The sequence below is a fragment of the Crocodylus siamensis genome, chromosome 1 (assembly GCF_052110815.1).
Source record: "Crocodylus siamensis isolate JL-2025a chromosome 1, ASM5211081v1, whole genome shotgun sequence".
Classification (NCBI taxonomy): Eukaryota; Metazoa; Chordata; order Crocodylia; family Crocodylidae; genus Crocodylus; species Crocodylus siamensis.
In genome coordinates, this window is record NC_143395.1 from 46,193,394 (window position 1) to 46,216,851 (window position 23,458).

Below are 23,458 nucleotides of genomic sequence, written 5' to 3' on the forward strand. Positions count from 1 at the left end.
TGCAAAAGTTGCTTAAATTAGTACATTAACAAAAACTCTGGATTTCAGTAGATTACTTAAGCATATGAAAATGAACCTCAGACTGTTGCACAAAAACTATGTTGGTCCTATTACCAAAAATAAATAAATCAGAGGATACAATCTATACAACTAGCATAAACCAATTATAATCTTTGTTCAAGCTCATCAACAAGAGCATTCAGGCATTCAGACAAGCTAAGATTTTCTGTGAGTTCCAATTAGAAGCTTTCTTCTACATACATGCTACATAGTGCAACCATTAAGAAAAGTCTTTAAGAGCTATATTTACTACTCTTCTGAAAAAAAAATAACAAACCAAAGAATCATCCACTGATGAATTTTGGAATAATGCCACATATCTTCATTAATAAGTAGGGAAGGGATTTTTAGTGTAGAGATCTGCAAATATTACAAGTATAGTAACTGTGACTGAGGATGGTTAGGAGCGGAGGAGGAGTTGGTTATTTTTGTTTTGTTCTATTTTTCAAAAGATGGGACCCAAAAACAAAGATATTTCTAAATCCAAACTTCTCAAAATTTATAGTGGGGCCCAGATCCAGGCTTTTGGTTCAGGCCCATCTCTAAGGTTTTGTTCATTTTGCTTTTAAAGAAACAAAAGGGATATTCAGCGGAACTGAACACAGCAAGCTCATCTATTGAAGTTTTCTTTTGTTACTGATCCATTCACTTCATATTTTTTCACTGATAAAACAATGAAATAAATACAATAAAAGACAACAGACTTATTTCTCTGAGAAATTAAAAACAAACTTTGAGCAGAATTATTTATTTTTTACCTTCTGCCCGAACACCAATGGTTTTGGTTTGTTTGTTTGTTTGTTTGTTTTTGGGGGGGGTCCGTAACTTTTTTATGCCTATTGAGCCAAACACTACTCTTAGTTACTTCAGTGAAAATCCAAACTCACTGGGCACATTTACACATACAAGTAGTGCACATGAATAAACTCCAGAGGTTATTGCTCTGGAGTTTGTTGCTTCTGGGCATGCTATTTGAACATGCACTCAGGAGCAATTAGCTCTGGAGTTTATTCACAGAGCCAGGTTGGAGCCCGGGGGGATCCAGGGGTCAACCAGCCAGACCAGGGTTGCTCTGACGGGGCTCAATATAATGCAGTGGGGCTGGCTGCGGCATGGGGTTGCTATAGTGCAGGGCTAGGTGGCACCCTACATATGTACTGCTACACACTAAAATAAATCCGCAGCAAGGTAGTACTTGTAAATATGGTACTACACTACTGCGGAGTTTATTAGTATCATGTACCCTAACAGAGGCACATGTAGAGGCACAGTAAACATCTCGTGTAGATATGCCCACTCCTAGTTTACTCTTTGATGCAGTGACCCTGATTACTTGTTTCTAGTGAACTGTACTCCAGCTTATTCATTTCTAAAACGGAATAATATTTCAACTAAAATGTTCTTAAATATTTCAAATTAAAACCAAGCAGTTAGGTATTACACTTTCAACTTAAAATAAATGACATCTCTACTTTGTTACCATTGATTAATATTGATGACACCCACTCTGAATTTAACACTCTCTAATCTTCTGGTTTAAACAAGCAAGTACAAACACAATGAGTAAATTCAACTCTAAACTTTTTCTTTAATAACTGTGAATGTTAATAGGAGATGCCAAAAATATCACAAAGCTCTATTCTTTGCTTGCAAAAGTTGGCCAGACTACAGCAGACACTTTTGGCCTTTTCTGTAAAAGCTTTCCATGGAAGAGCGTAAAAGAGATCATGTGAATGAGTCTATCCACCCAGAAGCAAATTTTTATTTTATTTTTGAGGGGGTGAAGTTGACTGTCCTTACCACAGCAGTCAAAGACATAAAAACCTAAACTGTGATTTTGCAGCTATAACCACAGTTTGAGAGGATGAGGGGATATGTGCGTAAGAGTGTGGGTGCATGCATGAAGGAGCACTACTAATGGAGTTATAGCTCCTGAAACCACTTGGCTTATGGATGGCTAAGTCAGGCAGAATGGCTCTGTGGAAGCACGATGAGAACCAGCAAGTATAGCACCCATGTAAACAGTGCAGCTTTCACAGCCCATACAACCAGCCTGAAGTATTATGGTAGGTTCAAGGACAGGGAGAACATGGCCACATGCCCAGAATCAGGTGTGTAAAAGGAGATGAACCACAGACTAATAAGGCTCTTTTCCTGTCCTCCTATTAGGCACAGACAGATCCATCACAGGCACTGGATGTAGCCAGTGGATTCAGCTGCTCCCTTCAAAAAAGGTTCAAAAAGCAGCTGCTAGCCAGTTTGTACGGGCTAACTATAAAAATCTTCGAATTCATAAGGTTTCTTTTTCTAAGGAGCTCTCACCAAGGATACCTTCCAGCCCTTCTTCCCTTTTACCCCAGACTAGAACCCATAGGGCATGCCCCCATGTGCAGAGACATGAGTTTCCAGGGGCATTTGTGCTGCTGTTGCTGCTGCTGCGTATGCTCCAGCATGTGTCAGCTTGTCCCAGGTGGGGTAGGGGAGGCTGGGGCCATCACCTATGCTGAACCCAGCAGCTTTCCTTGGGGTCCTGGGGGCATCCCAGTGCAGCAGCAGCACCGATTCGGCCATATGGAGCGAATGGCCAGGCTCTGTTTCTGGTGGAGTATGCTGCTGCTGCACGTGCCACACTGCTTTTTGCAGTGTTTTTCTGTTTGTTTGATGCTGGGACATCCTGCAAACCACATGTGCACCATAAACTGCACGTGTGCTCATCTGGACACACCCATAGGGTCCTACCTTTGGCACAAATTCAACAGCCTATTTTGTCAGTGGTTATAAGGCACAAACTCTGGAAAATTATGGAAACAGGAGTCCTTTCCCAAAGCAACCAGCAATAGCCACACCTAACAGCACAGGCATAGGCCTAATCACTCCCTGCCACATCACCTCGTCAGGTCTTGGGTGACACTAGCAGGTTCCTGACATCTTTTTAAAGATGATCCAACATTTCTCCTCCCCTCTCTGCCCAAAAATGCATTCTTCTGAATAATCAGACTAGAGCATTTTTCAGCCAAAAAATGCAAGCACATTTTTCCAAGGAAAAAAGTGTCAGCATCCAATCTGCAGCCTATCTCTCTCTCTCTCTCTCTATATATATATATATGAAAACAGATGGGCTCTTTCTGCAAATATTGTTTATTTAGTTAAGAGCCCAATTTCCAATGAAGACAGTTTTGATGGAAATTTTTCAATTAGCTCTAATCTTCCTTCTGCTCTGGAACTTGGACCGAATTCTCCTACTGCTGCCTGTTGCCACTGATTTTGCTGGTCCTGACAGCATAGCCCTACAGCCATCCAAACCACCCTCTTGACCCAGTATGTGGAAAGTTAGAAAGACCAGGAACTACATTAAAAGTCTGAAAATATCAGAGAGATGGCACATTCAGAGAACACAAACTGACTCCCCCTCAATCTTGCTGTGTCAGTCTAACAACGGAAATCAGAGCACAATCTTTTGCTTGCTGTCAGGTTTCCAAAGGGTTTTACTAACAACGTTTGTTTCTGCTTTGAAATTCATAAATACTGATCGGTTCTCAGTAGCATTCAATTTTAATCCTTACAATCTAATGCTTTAATTATGCAACTATTATTTCAACTATTTGTCTGCTTGTATACCACATGTCCTCAAATAGGTCATGAACCTTTTTTCAGAAGAGAAAATGAAGACGACAAGATTTTTCCATAATTTGAACTGCTACAGCATGGGCTCACTATGGTTGAATGTTGGGGTCACTCTGGCTGAACACTCCTGGCTAACATAATCAACCCTCTAGCTGCAGTACCAAAAGGTTCAGGTTTAGCCCTGTCACAGGCACGTCTGGAACTGGGACCTGCTTTTATCTGACCTTTTGGTGGTGCAGCTGAAAAGCGAGTGATGCTGATCCGTAGATTCTGTTCCATCCTCTATGGAGCCTAGAGGCCAGCAAGGCACCCAACAACTATTTCAGCATCTCCAGGCATCCCATTCTGGTGTGAAAATCAGTTTCCTTGCTTAAAACACACCCCCACATATTAGAAGGCTAATTTTTGGAGAAAAGACACATATGGTATATGAGTAAATATGGCATTTTGGGGGGGGGGAGGGGTGGCACCTCCTTTCATCACAAAGGCACTTTACAACTGATATACGTGCAATATGAAGTATAGTTTTCCTATGACCAGGATGACAGCTATTTGTCAGCAAACGTTAAACTATTTACACCAGTGGAAAAGGATTTTGAATATGAATGCCAAGACAAGGCCCTTGCTTTAATGGAAATATTTTTAAAACTTTTCATGAATTAATATGCAAAAAATAGAACTAGGGATAGGGACACAGGCGACTGGTAGGGTGTGCATGGGGGTGAATGTGCCCCCCCAATGGCGCCAGTGCCGCCCCTGACAGCTGATACTGATGCTGTCGGTAGGGGTGGTACTCCCTCCTGACACCATCAGGGCTGCCACCATCAGCAGCTTCTGTGGGTCCCCTCTAGATTCAGGAAGCACCAGTCACTCATGGATAGGAATTAGCAGAAGGTTGGAAATGAGGACAGTGTCAGGATGGAAGACGGGGAATCCAAGATCTTGATCCTATGGACATTTTTTATGCACATGCATAAGTGAAAACAATGAGACTGTTTGTATGTGTGTTTGCCAGGCTGGAGCTTAGAAATGTAGCCCTGAGAAAGGAAAAAATTCATGTGGTGCATAGGCATCTTCATGAAAACTGTGCAGAGTTCTCTTAACTTGGCAGAGGTAGGAAGGCACCATGCACATAGAGGAAATGGGGGTCATGAAAGCCTGGAGAGAGAATCTGTCAGGAGACAAGACTTAAAGAAGAGTAATGAAAGCCTGGGCTGCAAGGAAATGAAAGTTTCCCAAGATGTGGCAGAGAGCTGTGGCAGTTGTGGGACACAAAGAAGGGCAGAAATAGAGTAGGATCAGTATGTTTTGAAGTGATATAGTACAGAACCAGATTAGTACCATATTCAAAAATGCAAAGCACTCTAACAATAAGTAAAGGACCTCCCTACCTTGAATATATTCAGTTGTTGATTAATAGCGTCTGTTTCCATACCAACAGGACCTTGAGATTCTTCATGTTCTTCAGCGGTCCCAAGCAGACTTGAAAATTCTTCTAACTTACTGTAAAATGCTTCAACACGGCTAATAGTCCCCTCCACCTGTTCCTCTCTGGCTTTTGCTCTGTCTAGCAACTTATTGCACTGTTTACTTAAGGCCTCCAAATCCCTTTTTATACCAAGAAGATCAGGAGATGCTTCAGCTTCTGTGGCTAACATCATTTTACAGGTTTTATTGGCATTTTCATTACTTGTAATAAGGTCTTCCAACTTTTTCAGGAAATTTTTAATATCCTCTCTCTGTGACCGCAGTATATCTAGTTCTCTTCCTACTGGGGCCATACTATCAAGCTCATCATCAAACTCTGCAAACTGGGAAAACATCTCTCGGATGCTGTTTTGGAAATGGCCAATTCCCTGAAGTTTGGTTTCTAGGAATGAGCACCTGTCTTCAACCTGCTGGCTAACCGTACTATATTCTTGTTCTAAAAATTCAGCTTGCAACAAGAGGTCAGAAACACCTGCTGAATCACAGGCGTCTACTACCAGTTCTTGGGCAAGTTTTTTTGCCAAGTCCACATGAGGCTTTAAAGCCTGAAGTGCTTTCTGCTGGGTCTGCAACACCGTCAAGTGTTTGTTACTGAAAGCTTGGGGTCGAAGAGCATCATGAGCTTCCAGCTGCTCTTTGGCATTTTTAAGTTGTCTTTGGGTTTCCTTGGATGATTCTTGAAATTCTTTTAGTCTTTGTGCCATATTTTCCAAGGCTTCTCTCTTCTTCTGTAGCTGTTTTGTGACTGAGTCCACTTTTTGATTCAGTGCAGCATTCTCCTCTCTAATGCTTTCTTTATCTGTTTGGCTGGCATTGAGCAAACTATCAGCTGCATTATTTAATAATTCCACCGTTCCGTGGTGTTTGTCCAAGTCCTTCTGCCAGGCCTTCACCTGAGCAATAGAGTTCTCTATTTCAACAGGATCTATAATCACTTTTACTCCAGATAAGTTGTTCTGGCACTCCTCTATCCACGGCTGCAGTGTTTCTACGTGTTCTTTATATTTGAGGGCCTTCTCTAGACAGTCTGTTAAGTTATCTTCCCTTTCTTTTGATTGCTTATTCATTTCTTCCCAGTTACTTCTGAGCATGGCAAGGTGAGACTGCAAGTCTGCCTTCTCAGCTCCTTGAGTCTTTTGTAGCAAACTTTCACCTTCTGTAACAATTTTTTCGTAAGAATTAACCTGATCGGATAGGGTCTTCTTAAAGTCTTTCTGTTCTTCAAGTAAAGACTGCAGAGTATCAAGCTTAGCTGACACAGGGGGGGCCTGGTTCTGATCCTCTTTCTTTTTGTCCATCCAGGCCTGAAAGTCCTTGGACATTTGCTGGAACTGATGAGAAGTGGCATATGCTGACTGAAGCTGCTGAACATGGTTTTCTGTAAGACAAAACAATATGCAGGTTTGTTTTTACAAATAGCTACTGATCAGAATCATGGTGAGTCATTTCTAACTAAAGGAAAACTATTTTCCCCCAGGAATATATTTTTAGTTTTCTCAATTAATTTCATAACAGTTCATTCGTTACTACAGACTGCAACTAAAGGGAACACTCATTTTTCAGACAACAGCTGACAGGATAATAAAATGCCTCACTATCGAAAATAAACTTAAGAGGAGCAGATCTAAGAGGAGAGCTGAGCTCAACCATATTGGGGCAAGATCTGCAGAGCCCACAGCAACAAAGCTGCCCAGGAAGGCAATGCTCAGTCTTTGGAAGCCAAAACCAAAGCCAAGCCAAGCCAAGCCAAAACAATCCCATATAGAAAAATAAGGCAAAGCATCTACTACACATCAAGCCTGCCAGTCCCAATGCACATCTGAACCCAGAGTGGGTTGGCCAGGCCTGAAGAGCACACACAATCATGTTTTTAGATTAAAACAGTTTAAGGCGAAAAGAAACCATTGCGTCATCCAGTGAGACCTTCTATAATATCATAGCCCCTTAATTTCCCCTAGTTAGACCTCTTGAGCCAGTGACCTGTGCCTAACATACAATCTATTTTTAACTAATGTTCTGCAGAAAAATTAAGCCCATTGTGATTATCTCATTTTGGGGTATCAAGTGAGTGGAACTGGAAAATACAGGCAGAAATTAGACCTGCACTACAGTTTCAGTCCTCATCAAATGCAAAATTGCCTGCTAAAGATTCAGGTACTGTTTAACAATACATGGACTTGCTACAAGGTTAGGAGCATTAGAAATAGGGCAGGGACTCCTCACGAGGTAATCTAGTCCAGCCCCCTCCTCAAGGCAGGATCATTCCAAAACCATTCAAGTATCTGTCCAACCTGCTGCTAAAAATTTACAGCAGTGGACATTTCACTGCTGCTGGAGGTAACCTGCTCCAGTGCTTAACCACCCTCCAAATCTCCCATTTAAATTTCCCCTCCTGAAGCTGGAGGCCATTGTTCCTAGTCCTGTTCACTACAGTCACAAAGAAAAACCCATCTCCATCTACTCTATAAACACCCTTCAGAGAGAAGACTGTTAGAAGATGCCAGTTGAAGCTGCAAAAGTGCTGGATACAGCAGAAGAATCATTTCCCTTGATTTGAAAATGACACTTTTGTTAAAACAACCCAGTGGGCGCATCTACACGGGCAGTTTAATGTGCTGTAGCCTATTTTACTGGGCATTAAAGCAGCATGTAAAAACCTGTGCTATTATGCTAATACGCACATTAAGTGTCACCTAAAAAGAATGTGCTTTTACTACTGAGCATTAGCACAGCCTAATGTGCATTAATTTAGTACCTCACATTGGAGGTACTAAATATAACGTGCATTAGGAAAAGAGCATTAATGCACATGTAGACATGCCTAGTATAACATTGGCCTTTTTTGCAACTCGAGCACACCATTAGCTCTTATTCAGGTTATATTCTACTGTACCCCCAGGTCCTTCTCCATAGTACTGTAGCCTAACTAATCATTCTGCAATCTGTATTTGTGCATGCAGTTACTTCTAAGTGCAGGATTTTGCACTTGCACTTTGATTGTTATCTAGCTGACTGCAGACCATTTTTCTAGTCTATCCAAGTCATTTTAGTTCTACCCTCCGAAGTGTCTGCACCACCACCCAGTTTGGTGTCATCTGCAAACTGGCTACTCTCAAGCCCATCATGTAAATTAGTGATTTTCAATCTTTTTTTCATTTGCAGACCCCTAAAAATTTCAAATGGATGTAGGGACCCCTTTGAATTGTAAGTGTGGGTATTCACATTCTTTTGATTGATCATACTCATCTTTCATGGACCTCTTAGACATAGTCTGTGGACCCCCAGCGGTCCACAGACCACAAGCTGAAAACCACTGGTCTAAATCGTTAACTGAAGATTTTAAACGACGCTGGATCAGAGGACTGTCTGGATCTTGGAGATGGATCACTTTCAATTCAGTAAACACAAGATAAAATAAATTCAACTGTTATACTTTGTTTGATTTCCAAATTACCATTTTATTTTTTTAATGCTTACCTGCTTTTTGCTCAATATCCTTAAATGGTCTTAAGATACCTTCCAATTGCCTAGTAAGTTCAGCTTTCAAGTATTCTTCTCCAACCAGTGCTGACAGTTCCTCACACAGAACTTGAGCCACTCTTATACTTTTCATTTCCTGTTCTATTTCCTGCTTCATTTCTCTAGCTATTTCCAACTGTTGTTTCACAGCATCAGGTTGTGTACTCACAGCCAGGCTGCTGCTTAGCTTATTGTCCAAGACACTTAGCTTATCAGACAAGCTTCTCAGAAGATTTTGATATTCTGTGCTTTTGACAATGGCTTGGTCAATTCGGCCACATCTGCTACTCAGCTGTCCTGTTAGGCTGTCCCATTTTTGTGCCACAGCTGCCAGCTGCTTTTCCACAATTCCATGAGAAGGAGGGTGTTCTCCTGGTCTCTTCAGTATCCCCTGACCAGCTGTAGTTAACTGTTCATATTGAGATGTTCTGGTATCAAACTCTTTTAGGATAATCTGAGGTGACAGTAAGTAATGAGACATTAAGTTTAGGAGAGGATAGAAAGCAAAATATACTACCAACAGAACCAATGTGTTTTCTCTAGTTTTTCCACAGTTTAAAATAACACATTTCTCAGTTTAAAAATTTCAGCTAATTGAAAAACAGGCAAATGGACTAGAAAAAATAGGTGAATGTGCTACTTCTATGCTTGGCAGAATTTGATTTTTTTTATCATTTTGATTAATAATATCAATATTAATTTCAATATTTATTGATTTAAATTTTCAGGATTGTGAGAAATAAAGGGTGTGGGGGCAGAACATTTATTAATGACAGTACACTATTATTATAGTGGAACTAAACCACTCGCTGTGACAAAAATGACTACTGTAAGACTGGCACCAGTTGATCAGCAGAGCTGCCATCATTTGTGGTTCTGCTCGCCTGCAAGTCCCTCATCTGCTTTGTCACTTCTTTGTTTGCTACCAGTTCTCAGGGGTTTCTGGGAGTTGCAGTCCAAACTACAATCAGCACAGCTCTGTAGGACTGCTTCCCCTGTCATCACACACTCCATCAGCCATCATTTTTCTTACGTCCCCTTGCTATAAATTTTGATTAAAGATGGGGATATTTTTTTTATTAGTCTGTGAATGTGAGGTGAAACTGACATTTTTCAACATTTACTGATAAAAATCGAATCCTAACTATATCTCAGCATCAAATGGGATTCTGAATTCTGTTACTATTTCTGTAATTAAGTAATAGTACTAAATAAAATAATCATTGTTTAGTTTCAAACAGTGCTTTCTTTCCCACTTTTGAAATCTGCTGTAGAACCTATCATCAAAGGAGGTGTATAGTGACATAATATTACAATGTGTTATTTTAGCACACAAAAAGCTGAATTAATTCACAGAAGTACTGAATGTGTACTGTAAGATTTATTAAAGTTTATATCTGCAGCTCTTAGTATTAATTGTTTTGGCAATAAGTCATAATACTTAGAGAAGAAGGCACAAAAGCGATGGTATTATTTTACAGAAAGTTCCAATCCTTTCCTTTTTAAGTCATGTCAGGCTTAACATTTAAGGACTGGTAAGTGATACCGGATACCTTCATGCTGGCTGTCTAGATTTTTAAATTAAAGTTGTTACAGACTAATCTTAACTCATTTTCACAAAAGTACTACAACACAGTTCATTTTTAAACTCTTTCTTTTAAGCATTCTGGTAACTTACATGGAAATGACAGTTTCAATCATATTTTATAAAAAAATAGGATAATATCTCCTCACAATTTAGCTTCACTGGCAGTAATATAATGTTTAGAATTAAAATTCCTAGCTTCTGCTATTTTGTCTGCTCTAACATTAGTTTCTTTTTCCTGTTATACACATTCCCATTACACTCTGTTTCTATAACTAAAGCATTCCCGTTTTTTCCTATACTCTCTTGCTTCTTTCTTTCATGTTTGATAACCCATAACCTCCTTTTTCCAGTCCTGCATTTTACTTGTTTTTTGATTGTTATTACCTACAGGACTGATCAAATAGATAAAAACCTGAAAGGAGCATTTTCTATCTAAATGGTATGGGTTGTATATGAAAACAAATCATAAAATGTAAGTAGCTACTCACACACTTAAATTAATAAAACTTCAAAGGACCATTTTCAGCAGAGTTAGAACATAACACAGCATGGTCAAAACGCAGCCCTTTATGTGAGGCTCAGTATGATCAGGTATCACCCTTAGGGTAAGTTCTGCACTTTGATCTCTCATTGGTCTCTTGCTTTGTTTTGCCATCAGTGTGGCCATTTCAAATAGGAACGATATGAGTTACAATGTGTACTACTAAATCAGTGCAACTGTGCTGTACACTAACTTCAAATCAAAAGCATGTTAGCAAAAGGAAAAGAAAAAGTTATTCTTTTGAATAATGTTTGTTGACAACTAATACTCACCTGGACCTGCTGTTTTTGTGTGTTCAGCATATTTGGGTCAATTGAAAGTGGTCCAAGCACACTGACCATTAGTTCCTTCTCTATAAGCCAGTGCTTTAACTGTTCTTCTGCTGTTTGGAACTGGGTCAGGTAATTTGAAGACTCTTCCAACTTTTGTTGTCTCTCAGCTGTAACTTGATTGAGTTCTTTCCATTTGGAATCTTATCAGAAAATAATGATAACTTTAACAACATATTGCAAATATGTTCTAGCAGAGGGGCTATAAATATAAGATTGTATATAAAATATAATCAGATCTCCAGAATAACCCAAACAGGCACTTTGCATATTAGTGCCAGATGCTTTTTTGCAAAGACTCAGTATATACAATGTATTTACATCTTCCCCTGTAAAGTACATCCTGAATCTGTACCTGAATACAAAACCTGACAAGTATCCTGTCTCCAACTGTGGCAGGCATGGTTGCTTTAGAGGGAGAGCGTATGAACAGGACTTATTTAGAGTGATCTAGACTTAAAGATGCCAGACAATACATCTCATTCTGTTCTACTTAATAGCTATTAATAAATATATTCTATTTAATAGCTATTAATAAACCTATCAGCCATTAATTTGTCTAATTCCTTTTTGAACTTGGCTCTAATGTATAACTCTACAACCTTCTGTAGTAACGAGTTCCACAAGTTAACTATGCGCTGCATAATAAAAGTACTTTCTCTGCTGGTTTCCCCCTGCTAATTTCTCCTGCTAATATAAAACTGTGCATCTCCACTATCACTAATATGCACAGTCCTGTGTTACATTAAGAATTGTTAATACCTCCTCTAGCATCTCATTCTCTGTTTCAAATGCCTGCCAGTCTAGCATGCTTTGTCTGCTCCCATATGTAATTCCTATTCCTTTCCAACTTGCATTTTTCTGTGTAGCCCTGTGTAGTTTTTATGTTCTCTCCTTCCTTGTGATTATCTGCCTCTTTCTATGCTTCCTCATTTGGCTCTAACACTTTGCTACATTCTTCTATTCCTTGGATTTTGTCTACGATCTTCATGTCCTTGCAGGGTCCCTTCTTTCAGGTTTCCCTTCTTTCAGCCCCTTTGGTCTGTAATAACTTTAATCCACACACATGCTGTGTATTTCTCTCTATGATCGGCTCGTGCTGCTCCAATTCTCTCCGAGACCTCATACAGATCTTAAGAGTTTTTTGAGCTCCTTCATAAAAAGTCAGATTGGGAAAAATGACCAGTTTTAAAATAACTCTGATGTAATTATGGAAATGTCTATTAAAATCAAGGAGCGCTAGCATACAAAACTTTATTTTTAAATATGAGCAACCCAGTAGGCAAATATTTTTAAAAACTATGAAAGTTACATGGTACACAACCTCAATAGCTGTTGTCCAAACAAGGCCATTTTCATTTTTTAGCCTAATTTAAGAAGTCTGCTTTAGAAAATGGCAAGGTGCCACTAAAAACCACACATGGCAAAAGCCAAGTGCATGGAAAAAAGCATGGAAAAAAAATTAAAAACAGCTCCAAGTCCTCTTTATATCACACTACGATTTGAACTAACTTAATTTGTTTTCATTGTATTTTGTTAAAGAAACATCCAGGACAACAAGCTTCAGTCTCACAGTATCCAAAAAAGATACATTATAAAGATCTTTAAAACAGAGTCTTGAATTATGCTCTCCTTTGCACTAATAACAATCTAAATGAGATCACTCACTTTTATAGAATTACTCCAGATTTACCTTCTTGTGAAAAAGTGGAAATTTCCCACGGTTTAAGAAGAAAAAAGCAAGCTATTTCAAAACTGGTGATTGTTGGCATGATGAAAAAATAGCAATATCACAATCAGTCTGAGCTTTAGTTGAGAGCACTATAGTACCTATTTTATCCAACATCTGTTTCCATCTGGGTGCTTCAGGAGAGTCCGGGTTCTTTTCCAACAGCTCTGTCACTTTGTCCTTCAGCTCCTGTACTTTATTCTCACTTTGCTTCAATTCTGTTTCAAATTGCTACAAAGCCATCAAACAATACACTTAAGCATTAAACCAAGAATAGTGTACAGATGTTTTAATTCCATAATGTTATGCCAACAAACACAAACATTATCCTAATAAATATCTAGCACTATTGTGGTGGGTTTTTAACTGCAGATCTCAAAGCACATTACGAAGGTTCATCAGACATAAAGCAGCAGAGATTGTACTATTCAGAAATCAAAGTAACAGTGGCTCACTGCATAAGCAATAAACCTGGAAAAATTAATTCCCGTAACAAGAGCCACCAGGTCTAATGGCAGAAACTGCCTAGCCTGAACTTGTCCCACTCCCCTACTGAAAAAGAAAGCTTCAGAGGAGTTCTCCCCTATGGCAGCTGGACACATTTACTAGCAGGAGAGGAGGTTTCTAGTCTGAATATTCTAAAATAATCATACTGATGCTTATACTGATAAATTTTGTTCATCTGAATGCACTTAAAGAAAAAGGTATACAATGAGGGATTTATATTAATAGGAATTGGGTCCAAAACAGTTAGTGGCTACATTTAAGGTTATGTTGTGAGCCTTATTCTTCCTATTACTCACACACTTAATGCTATATCAGCATAGATACATTCAAACAGGCCAGGGGTTGTTAAAGAATTAAAAAGATAAAATATATCCATGCTTCTGTTACTACAAGGCGAAGTCAGAAGATGACCGGTTTTCAGTCCAGTCAGGTTCTGATCTAAAACACGGACATCGACAAAAAACTCCTGGCTAACATTCTGTATGTGAAAGTGTAAACTACTGGAAATAGACCCAGACCCTGGGTTCTTTTCCTTTTTTGGTCGGGAAGGGTGAGGGGTGGGGATGAGCATTCAGCATAAAACAACTAAGAAACATTTTTGCCTCAAACTAAGTTGTAAGTCAGTGAAATTTAGGTCAATTTGGAAGAAAACCAGGTCATACATAGTAAAGTTTAATCTACAATACTGTAAAATTTAATATTTAATATTGATCAACAAATGTTGACAAAGTTCACTCACTGGGAAAGTTCGGTCTTGATTTATCCCAGGAGGATAAAGGATAAAGAATGTTCACAGTTGTAGGTGAAGAAAGCATTTTGCCCTTCAGTAGCTGTATGCACCTACCGGGTTCATCTCCTGATAAACATGAACCTCTGCACAACCAGTACCATACCTAGACTCCTGGTGGCCCCGGAAGAATTTTTAGTATCAGGTCCTCCTTTACCAGGCATAACGATAATAATAATTGGACAACAGGAAAAAAAAATACCATTTTCGGGTCCCCTTTCTGTCTGGGCCCCAGGCGGCCATGCAGTTCACCCATGCCTGTGTCCAGCTCTGTATACAATGGTTCCTGTCATCACTGAAATGCTGCTGTGGTGTTTCTCACATGACAACTGAATTGTGGGTGGAGTAACTAACTTAACAAGCATGACCTAGCTGCTGAAGGGATACTGATGTCTTAGAATAGGATGTAAACCTCTGCAGCTGCAGCCTGGGAGGTCTGTAGAGTTTCAACAGCCCAGCAGCTGCAGAAAATGTCCTGCTAGATAGAGCCTTTCAAGTGTTGCATGCAATTCAACAAATAACCCAGAATCAATTTGGATATCAGTACACAATCAATACACCCTCATCTACTTAAACTGGCAGTTAAAATTATTCTGAAATGAACAATTCCTTCTCTTTGTATACATTACATCTTTTATAATATATATACAGTTTGCCAGAGCTGCTCTGTCCTTGAATGCCACATTCATGGGGTTTGCTGGGGAAAAAAAATTATCTGCATACAGTACTAATATAGGACTGTACTATATCAATTATTAGACAGAACTCCCTCAGTGATTTCAATTGGGAGTTCTGTATAAAATGTATATGACTCTTAATAGCTTTATTCACATGCACAGAGTACCTTATGTTGCTCTACTTGTGTTTTAACAGCTTCACTATCAGTGGGAGCTGCTTCCCAGCCTGCTGCAGTCTTATCCATTTTTTGTAACCACTGCATCACTGAGTTTGATTCCTCTTGAATACTTTGCATCTTTGAAAGCATGCTCTCCAGTTCTGAAACTTTTTCTTTCAATAAGACTCCCAAGTCTTCATAACTGTGATTTGAATCCAACATAGCTTGTTGAACAGTTGTTAATTCTGAAAGAAGGAAATATGTCTACGTTAAAATACAGCCCAAGGCCAACTTCCCTCCAGAACCCACTCACAATTCTTCAGCCCACTTCCAAATCCTCCTGACAATCTGACAGCCCACCTTCTCCATACCTCACTTGATCCTTGAAAGCTATCTTCTCCCCAGTTCTGTGAACAGCCCCATGGCCTCCACCCCACATGGTCCTTTTGCCAGACATGCTGTAGAGACACCTGCACTAGTTCCGCATACATGACTCTGGAATGGAAGCAGCATGGCCAAACAGGAGAGGGGCTGTACATGGATTGAATAGCTTTGCTCTTTCCTGGCTGGGAAATGCCACATGTGGAACACACTGGCATCTTAGCACAATACTGGCTGATGTGACAGGAACATTTTTCTAACCCCTTCCTGGATCAGCCCTTGTGGTTTCTCATCCCCAAGTGCCTTTAAAAATCCCTATCCTCATCTTCTAGAGACTGTTCCATGCAAATCCCAGACAGATCAGTTAAATTTCATAGAATCATAGAAGTAGGGTCGGAAGGGACCTTGTAGATCTTCAAGCCCGACCCCCCGCCTGGGCGGGAGAAAAGACCGGACACAAATGAGTCCAGCCAGGTAGTCATCAAGCCTCTTCTTAAAGAGCCCCAGGGTAGAAGCTAGCACCACTTCCCTAGGAAGTTGGTTCCAGCTCCTAGCCACCCTAACTGTGAAGTAGTTCTTGCGGATGTCTAATCTAAATCTACTCTCTAATAATTTGTGTCCATTGTTCCTTGTCATGCCAGGGGGCGCTAGGGGAAACAGTGTCTCCCCTAAACCCTTCTGGTCCCCCCCCAGGGAATTTATAGGCAGTCACCAGGTCCCCCCTCAGCCTTCTCTTGTGAAGGTTGAGCAGGTTTAGGTCTCGCAGTCTTTCAATGTAGGGTCTGCCCTGTAGTCCCTGGATCATGCAGGTGGCCCTCCTCTGGACCCTTTCAATGTTGTCCACATCCCTCCTGAAGTGGGGCGCACAGAACTGGACGCAGTACTCCAGCTGTGGCCTGACCAGCATCGCATAGAGGGGGAGGATCACCTCCCTGGCTCTACTTGAGATGCACCTGTGGATCCACGAGAAGGTCTGGTTACCCCTGCCAACCGTGACCTCGCATTGTTGGCCCATGTTCATCTTGGAGTCAGTAATGACTCCAGGATCCCTTTCTGCCTCCATGCTCTTAAGAAGGGAGTTTCCCATTCTATAAGTGTGCCGCTGGTTTCTACTGCCTAAGTGCAGCACCATGCACTTGTCAGTATTGAAACGCATCCTGTTTATGCCAGACCACTCCTGTAACCTATCCAGGTCTTGTTGGAGTCTTTCCCTCCCTACTAGCGTGCTCACCTCACACCAAATTTTGGTATCATCAGCAAATTTAAACAGGTTGCATTTCACCCCGTCGTCCAAATCGCTGATGAAGAAATTGAACAGCGCAGGCCCCAGGACCGAGCCCTGGGGGACTCCGCTGCCCACTTCCCCCCAGGTCGAATATGACTCGTCCACCACCACCCTCTGAGTACGACCCTTGAGCCAATCTGCAATCCATCTGACTGTGTAGGCATCAGTGCCAGTCGCCTAGTTTTTTAATGAGGATGGGGTGGGAGACGGTGTCAAAGGCCTTGCTGAAGTCTAGAAAGACTACGTCCACGGCAACACCTGCATCCATTGCCTTTGTGACCTGATCATAAAAGGCAATCAGGTTGGTCTGACATGACCTGCCCCTAATGAAACCGTGCTGGTTGCCCTTGAGCAGCATCCCTGAAGCTGGCCCATCACAAATGTGCTCCTTGAGGATCTTCTCAAAGAGTTTCCCAAGGATAGAGGTAAGACTAACAGGCCTATAGTTGCCTGGGTCCTCTCTCTTCCCTTTTTTGAATTTAATTGTTCTAGTTGACATTAGCATTTATTTTCTATGAGGTTTTATTTAGTAACTATTCACCTTTATTGGTCGGGAAATCCTGAATACCCGCAGCTTCTCCTTCACCATTTAATATTGTTCCACCTGCAGGTGACAGAGACAAATGAAGACCACAGTGATCACAGGAGCTGAAATTTTTTTCTCCAATATTCATTAATATTGAGGCCTTTTTCCACCCAAATCTCAGAATCATAATTCTTTTAAAGGTAAAGAATGCTGGTGTTAAACACAGCATAAGATATTGTTGTTATGACTCTTATATTTAACATAGGATATATCATATAATATTAAAATGCCATCCAATATCCTCTACATGGGATACTTTGTATACATATTTTTGATTTACCAGTAGTTTGTTTCATACATTTTATAATGGTACACACTACTTCTTACCAGAGAATGTATCGTCTGATAAGCATGAGCACATCTGAACCCTATATATGCAGTCCTATTGAAACCAGAGGGATTACGTGTTCAGGGATAGATTCTGACATGTTTGGTGACACTGAGTGCATCTACACATGTGCTTTACTACAGAATTGACTAATTAGCACCACTGTAAAGCATCACCATCTGCACGTGTGGCAGTATTAGGGTGCAGTAAATTAACTAACTCTGCCATCTGATAGTACTGCTGGGGACAATGGAGTACTTAAGTCCGCTGAAACACAAATGTAGATGGTGACAGAGGCTGGCTGGGGCACAAGGGTGCTAAAGTGCAGGGGCTGCCTCTTGTCTAGCCTCACACTTTAGCACTCTCATGCCCCAGCCAACCCCACCACCACCCATCACTGCTACCCGGAGCCTGGCTGAAACTTCTGTGGTCCTGACCGCACGCGTAAATGTGCCTGGAAGCAGAAGTTTCAGCCAGGCTCCGGGTAGCAGTGATGGGTGGTGGTGGGTTGGCTGGGGCATGAGAGTGCTAAAGTGTGAGGGTAGACAGTAGGCAGCTCCTGCACTTTAGCACCCTTGTGCCCCAGCCAGCCTCTGTCACCATCTACATTTCTGTTTCAGGGGAGTTAAGTACTCCACTGTCCCCAGCAGTACTATCAGATGGTGCGAACAATGCCAATTTATCATGTCACCTTAATGGCATGCGTAGATGCACCCACTGGGTAGCACTTTACTCTGCAAACTTTCAACAAAGCAAGTCACTTTAAATCTGGCTGTCAGTTGGATCCTACTTGTGATCAAGTGTTGAACAACTGGATTTGCAATAAAGACCATGTTGTAAAGCCCTTACTATCATGGAAAAACAGCTATTCACACAGGTAACCCTACTCATTTCAGTGGGATCATTCAGTAAACTGTTTCAATAAGATTAGGAGTTTAACTATGATATGCCTGTTTTCCACAACCCCAGTGTAACTGCATAATGACTGAGCTAAGAAAGAGGGTAAGATTCACCCCCGGCCTCTATATGTATAGAATACTCCAAGGAGATTAACTAATGGAGCAGAATTAATGGTTGCCTTGGAGAAGGCTCTGTATTCATCCTTCACCACCAGCTGGAAATTGAGTACCATAAGGGTGGCAGCTGGGGGATGGTGGGAAAAAGTAGTTCAGAGAGAAAAACTGGTAACTCCTATAAATAAGATGCTCTGTTGCCTGGAGAACTCTGAAACTAATGTCAAAATTCCTATCAAAGAGCAAGATCAAACACTACATTTTTACTACTCAGAATAAAACAAACAAGAAGAAAATAATCGCTCAACCACGCTTAGAAATAGGTTCTTGACTCTTCCCCTCCCTACTTGCTACTCAGACTCAGAGAATCTACAATATTTCTTGTAAAGGAGACTCTGCATTTCCAATTATTCGTGCACACAGTACTGCATTTGTATGGTAAGGACAGACATTGCAATACTGGAGAAATACAGCTGCTGCTTGCTGACTGTGTATTAATTTGGATGTTTAAGAAGAGAGGCAAGGCGCAACCTCCACAGGTTTTTATAGCTGCATCCCTATAATGGTGATTAAAACCAGATGCAACTACAATGACTTTCAGCAAAGAGAAGTATGAACAATATGCTCCACTCTTAGTAAATATTTGACCTCAAAATAATATCCATTCTCCCACCATCTTCTGCAGATGAGCATTGAAGATCAACAGGTTTGAACCTCATTGGATCATATAGGAAGAAGTAAGTTCAACAGCCTTCCTTAAATTTTAGATGTCTGTCTCCAGGACCAGAATTGATAAATCTTAGAGGCCTAAATTCCTTATTCATTCAATAGAAAGAATTAAATACCTAGAAAAGGGAGTTGGAGGATGTTTTAACCAACTAAGGGGAAGTGCTGAAGAAAGGGGTATCAATCAAATCTGGCCTTTCTCCTGGGTTCAAGATTCCAGGGGAAGTCCTTTGTTAAACTTCTTTATAAGATTAGATTCACGGACCCAAATTCACTCCTGAATTTAGGCTCCTAAATCATCCCTTCAGGATAAGGACTTGATTCACTCCTTCCTTTTAAAATGTGGGTGGTGGGTGAAGCAGTTGTCCCTAGTCTTATATCATAGTGTAATAGTTAGAGCACTTCCTCAGAAAATGGGAAACCTGAGTTTTAGACTTTCAGACTGAAGGATTTCAAAACTATTTCTTCCCACTCTTAACCAGCTAATCTGTATGAGGGCACCCTTCACACTTACTATTGCAATTGTGCAGTCAAGAATGTAAGATTTGTGGGCCTAGAAGAAGAGTAAGATAGAAGAAGCCTGACTGTAGCTCAATGCTGAGTGAATTCCCTGGAAGGGAAGTGCTGGGTTCTGGTCCCTGCACTTTGCATTAAAGAGTCACTAGATAAAAAACAGAAACAGTGACTAGATAAAAAACAGAAACAGTGTTGGGAGCAGGCATCTGAACCCAGGAGTTAGCTTCTTGTTCCCCCTGCCCCTGCAGCCCAGCAACCAGGTCCACCCCCTCCCCAGCCATCTCCCCGCTTACCCCTGTACCAGTCCCCCCAGCCAGGGGTATAAGCACCCAGCATGGGTATAAGCACTCACAGGTTGGGGGGCTTTGCACCCTGTCACAGCTAGAGCCAAGCTGGGATCGCCGCAGCCCTGCCCCTTCCCCAGGCGTCCACCTCAGGGAGGAGAGGGGGTGGTGGGAACGCACCCCTGCCCTTCACTGCGCCCCGCCATAGCTGGCATCTGCCCAGTGGGGAGGAAGGATCCATTGGGGAAGGGGCATAGCTGGGGAATATCAGCCCAGCTCCCACCTGTGGGGGTTGAAAAACCCCGGTGGGTGCTTTCCTCCCTGTGCAAGCAGAACCTGGCTGGGGATCCGATGCTGGGCCAGGGGTTGTGTTCTCACTTCCCGCCCCCATCCTCATACGTACATGGCTGGGGAAAGGGTGAGGCTGAGGCAATCCAAGCCCAGCTCCAAGCTGCGAGGGAGCAAAAATCCCCTAGTGGGTTATTTTGCCCCCCAGGCTGGGCAGACCCAGGCTGGAGGGGGGCACTGCCTGGCAGGGGGAAGGAGGTCATCTTCCCACCCCCTTCTTCTCCTAGGCAGAAGAAGACTGGGAAGGGACACGGCTGATGCGATCCCAGCCTGGCTCTGGGCTGGTCTGGGGGTGGGGGATGGGGAAGGGAGGGGGGAGGCTTTCCCTACGTTGTGCAGACACCAGATGTGGGGGGCAATACTGGCCTGGGGGTGTGCTTCCCTTCCCCCCTCCCTTAAAGGCTGTGGAGCGTAGAGACATCAGACAATCAAGCCTGTGCTATCACTGAACTGGTTCAGCAGCCTTAGGGGTGCCCCCAGGATCTTGGCCAGGGCAAATACAAGCTTCTGCCTGTCTTGGCCACACAAACACTCAATGTGAGTTCAATGTGTCAATCTATGCAGCTCAGAAAAATCTACAAAGATGAATCAATTTTGCTTCAGACTTTTTGAACTTCTGTACTTAACCTTAATGGTTATAGCACTCTCTTGAGAGGTGGGAAATGTAGGCTGAATCTCCACAGTCTGATAAGGCCCTAGAATCCAGGTTTTCTATTTCCTGAGGAAGTGGTCTAACCATTAGTTCAGGCATATAAACAATGGAAACCTTAATCACCTCCTTCTCTGGCAGTGTTACTTAATGAAAGTGACCTCGGCTGCTGAGTTCTGAACTAAACTCAGTGAAGTCCATATCTGTGAAGCATGGTCTAAGCAAGTGTGCCAGAGTAGGGCCTGCAGATGACAAAGATGACAAACACCTACTTTGTGGATCCCAAATAAGCTGAGACATTTTTGGCTTGTCCAAGACGGAAGCAACTTTGGGCATGTACAGAAGTAAACGTTTTAGGCACTTAACTTCATCGGTGAAAATTTAAGCACCCCCCTCCCCAAGTATATCAACTGTCAAAATAGGTATGCTTGGATCTTCAAGGCAGATGTGCTGTCTTTAAAATCAAAGAAACAAAAAGAAAAGGAGGGATGCTGAACCAGCAAACTGGAAGCATAGCTTAGTTCAGGCAAGTCATAATGGGCAAGGGAATAATTTCTCTCCTATATGGTTGTTTCAATTCCAGCTCTGATTGCTCCAAAGTGCCCTGCCATTTGTGAAATGAATGTGCCGGTCTCAATTCATTTTTTAAGAGGACAAGTATCCTCATCACGTAACTATTGCAAACACTGCAATTCTTTGAACACTTAGGCATATGCTTAACTGATCATCAAGCTGTTCTCTTTGATGTGAACAGGACTTCTCATGGCAGCAAAGGTATGTGTGTGCCGAAGTGTTTGTAAGATTAGTTTAAATTAGCACTACTTGGCAGACTCAATAGAGATGTCAAGAGTTAAACTGCTGTATAGACTGAGCCATTATCTCACCTCCAGATGTATCTAATCTAGGAGAGAAGCTTAATGGAGGGGTGGAGAAAAAAGATTTCCCTCTGCTCATTTTAGGCATGTTTTCTGAATAAATCTAGGCCTCTGGTGTCTCATTCTCAATTGTACTATACAGTGCTGGCAATGTAGAGGTGCCATAATGTAAATGCAACCTGTCAAACAGCTTGGGACCTTAGCATGAAAGAAAACTGTATTCAGTACAGTCAAGACTTTTCACAAGCATTTTACCAAGTAAACTGATTGTTTCACAATTATTTAGTGGGTTAAAACAATTTATTTTATTTGCCTTTTAAAATAATTTTGTTTAGCTAACCACATAAACACATACCTGATTTTGCAGTTGCTCGTGATTTTGCAGGGGAAGTCACAGCACTGATTAAGTTGCACAACAATGTTCCTTGGCTGTTCATTTTCTGAATTTCCGGGGCTTTGGAAAACCATTCGTCTTTTAATTTCTGGACAATGAAAATGTAATTTTTTCATTACATCTCATAAAGCAGCAAAACAATTTTCAGATTTGGAATATTTGGCATCAAGAAAGAGATGGACATGGCCATTCAGAAATATTTTTGGCTATCAGCCCATACTATATATCAAAAGACAAAGTGGTACTAAAGAGCCCATGTTCCATTCTTCTGACTACAGCATAGTTAGATTGATATGGCAGACCACATACAGTAACAGAGGAAAAATCAGAGTGGCACAGAGAGGCAAACTGGAATCTAAGGGAAACTGACTACAGCCATTATTAACAAATATTAACACCTGATAATGAACAAGAGCATGTCAAGCCCCACTCCAACAAAATTAGATGGACAAAGACAAAAGAAACAAAAAAGAAATGATCTAGCAGAAAATGAAAAGCAAAGTGCGTAACTTTTTCACTTCATATTGTTACAAAATTAACAACCGCTCTAAATATTATTCACATTATATACAATACCTTACCATAGTATCTTCCAAAGGTTTCTTTAACTCCTCTGTACTCAAAGAGGGTTGCACAGCTGGGATCCTTTCTGTTGTCTCTTCCATCCATTTCTTTAAAGATTCTACAAGTAGCTCAAAAGTATCCATTTGTTTCTGACAAGATGACAAATCCTCTTCTCTAAACCATGAAAGACAGCAAGTAAAGTTAGGTACAAGAGGCCACTAATGGCTCTGAAAATTATATCAAGAGAACTAAGCCATTAATGGCTTGATCCTGATGACATGAAGTCAATGAGTCCTTAACAACTGACCTCAATAGGTAGAGAAGCAGGCCCCTGAATTTACTGTACAGGTAACTACCCCAAGTATTTCTAATATGTGGTAAAATAGTCTGCCTTGACAGGACAGTCAATTAATTCAAGAAACGGAGAACTCAGAAATTTTCTATATATTCATCCAGTGTGAGATAATGAGTATACATGAAAGCAACACTTATGAAATCTCCA

At 41.3% G+C, this 23,458-nt stretch overlaps 1 protein-coding gene across 22 annotated transcripts in view; it reads right to left on the reverse strand.

The window, feature by feature from the left end:
- DST (dystonin) overlaps positions 1-23,458 on the reverse strand; it is a 486,590-nt gene that overhangs the window by 109,471 nt on the left and 353,661 nt on the right. For all 22 annotated transcript variants that reach the window (XM_090034292.1, XM_090034349.1, XM_090034342.1 and 19 more), the window contains 8 exons: positions 22,974-23,130; positions 22,354-22,480; positions 17,215-17,277; positions 15,017-15,252; positions 12,980-13,109; positions 11,093-11,292; positions 8,650-9,145; positions 5,076-6,550 (listed from right to left, as the gene is read on the reverse strand). In XM_090034292.1, the coding sequence (XP_089890418.1) occupies positions 5,076-6,550; positions 8,650-9,145; positions 11,093-11,292; positions 12,980-13,109; positions 15,017-15,252; positions 17,215-17,277; positions 22,354-22,480; positions 22,974-23,130 (2,884 nt within the window). The remainder of the gene's footprint in view (positions 1-5,075; positions 6,551-8,649; positions 9,146-11,092; positions 11,293-12,979; positions 13,110-15,016; positions 15,253-17,214; positions 17,278-22,353; positions 22,481-22,973; positions 23,131-23,458) is intronic.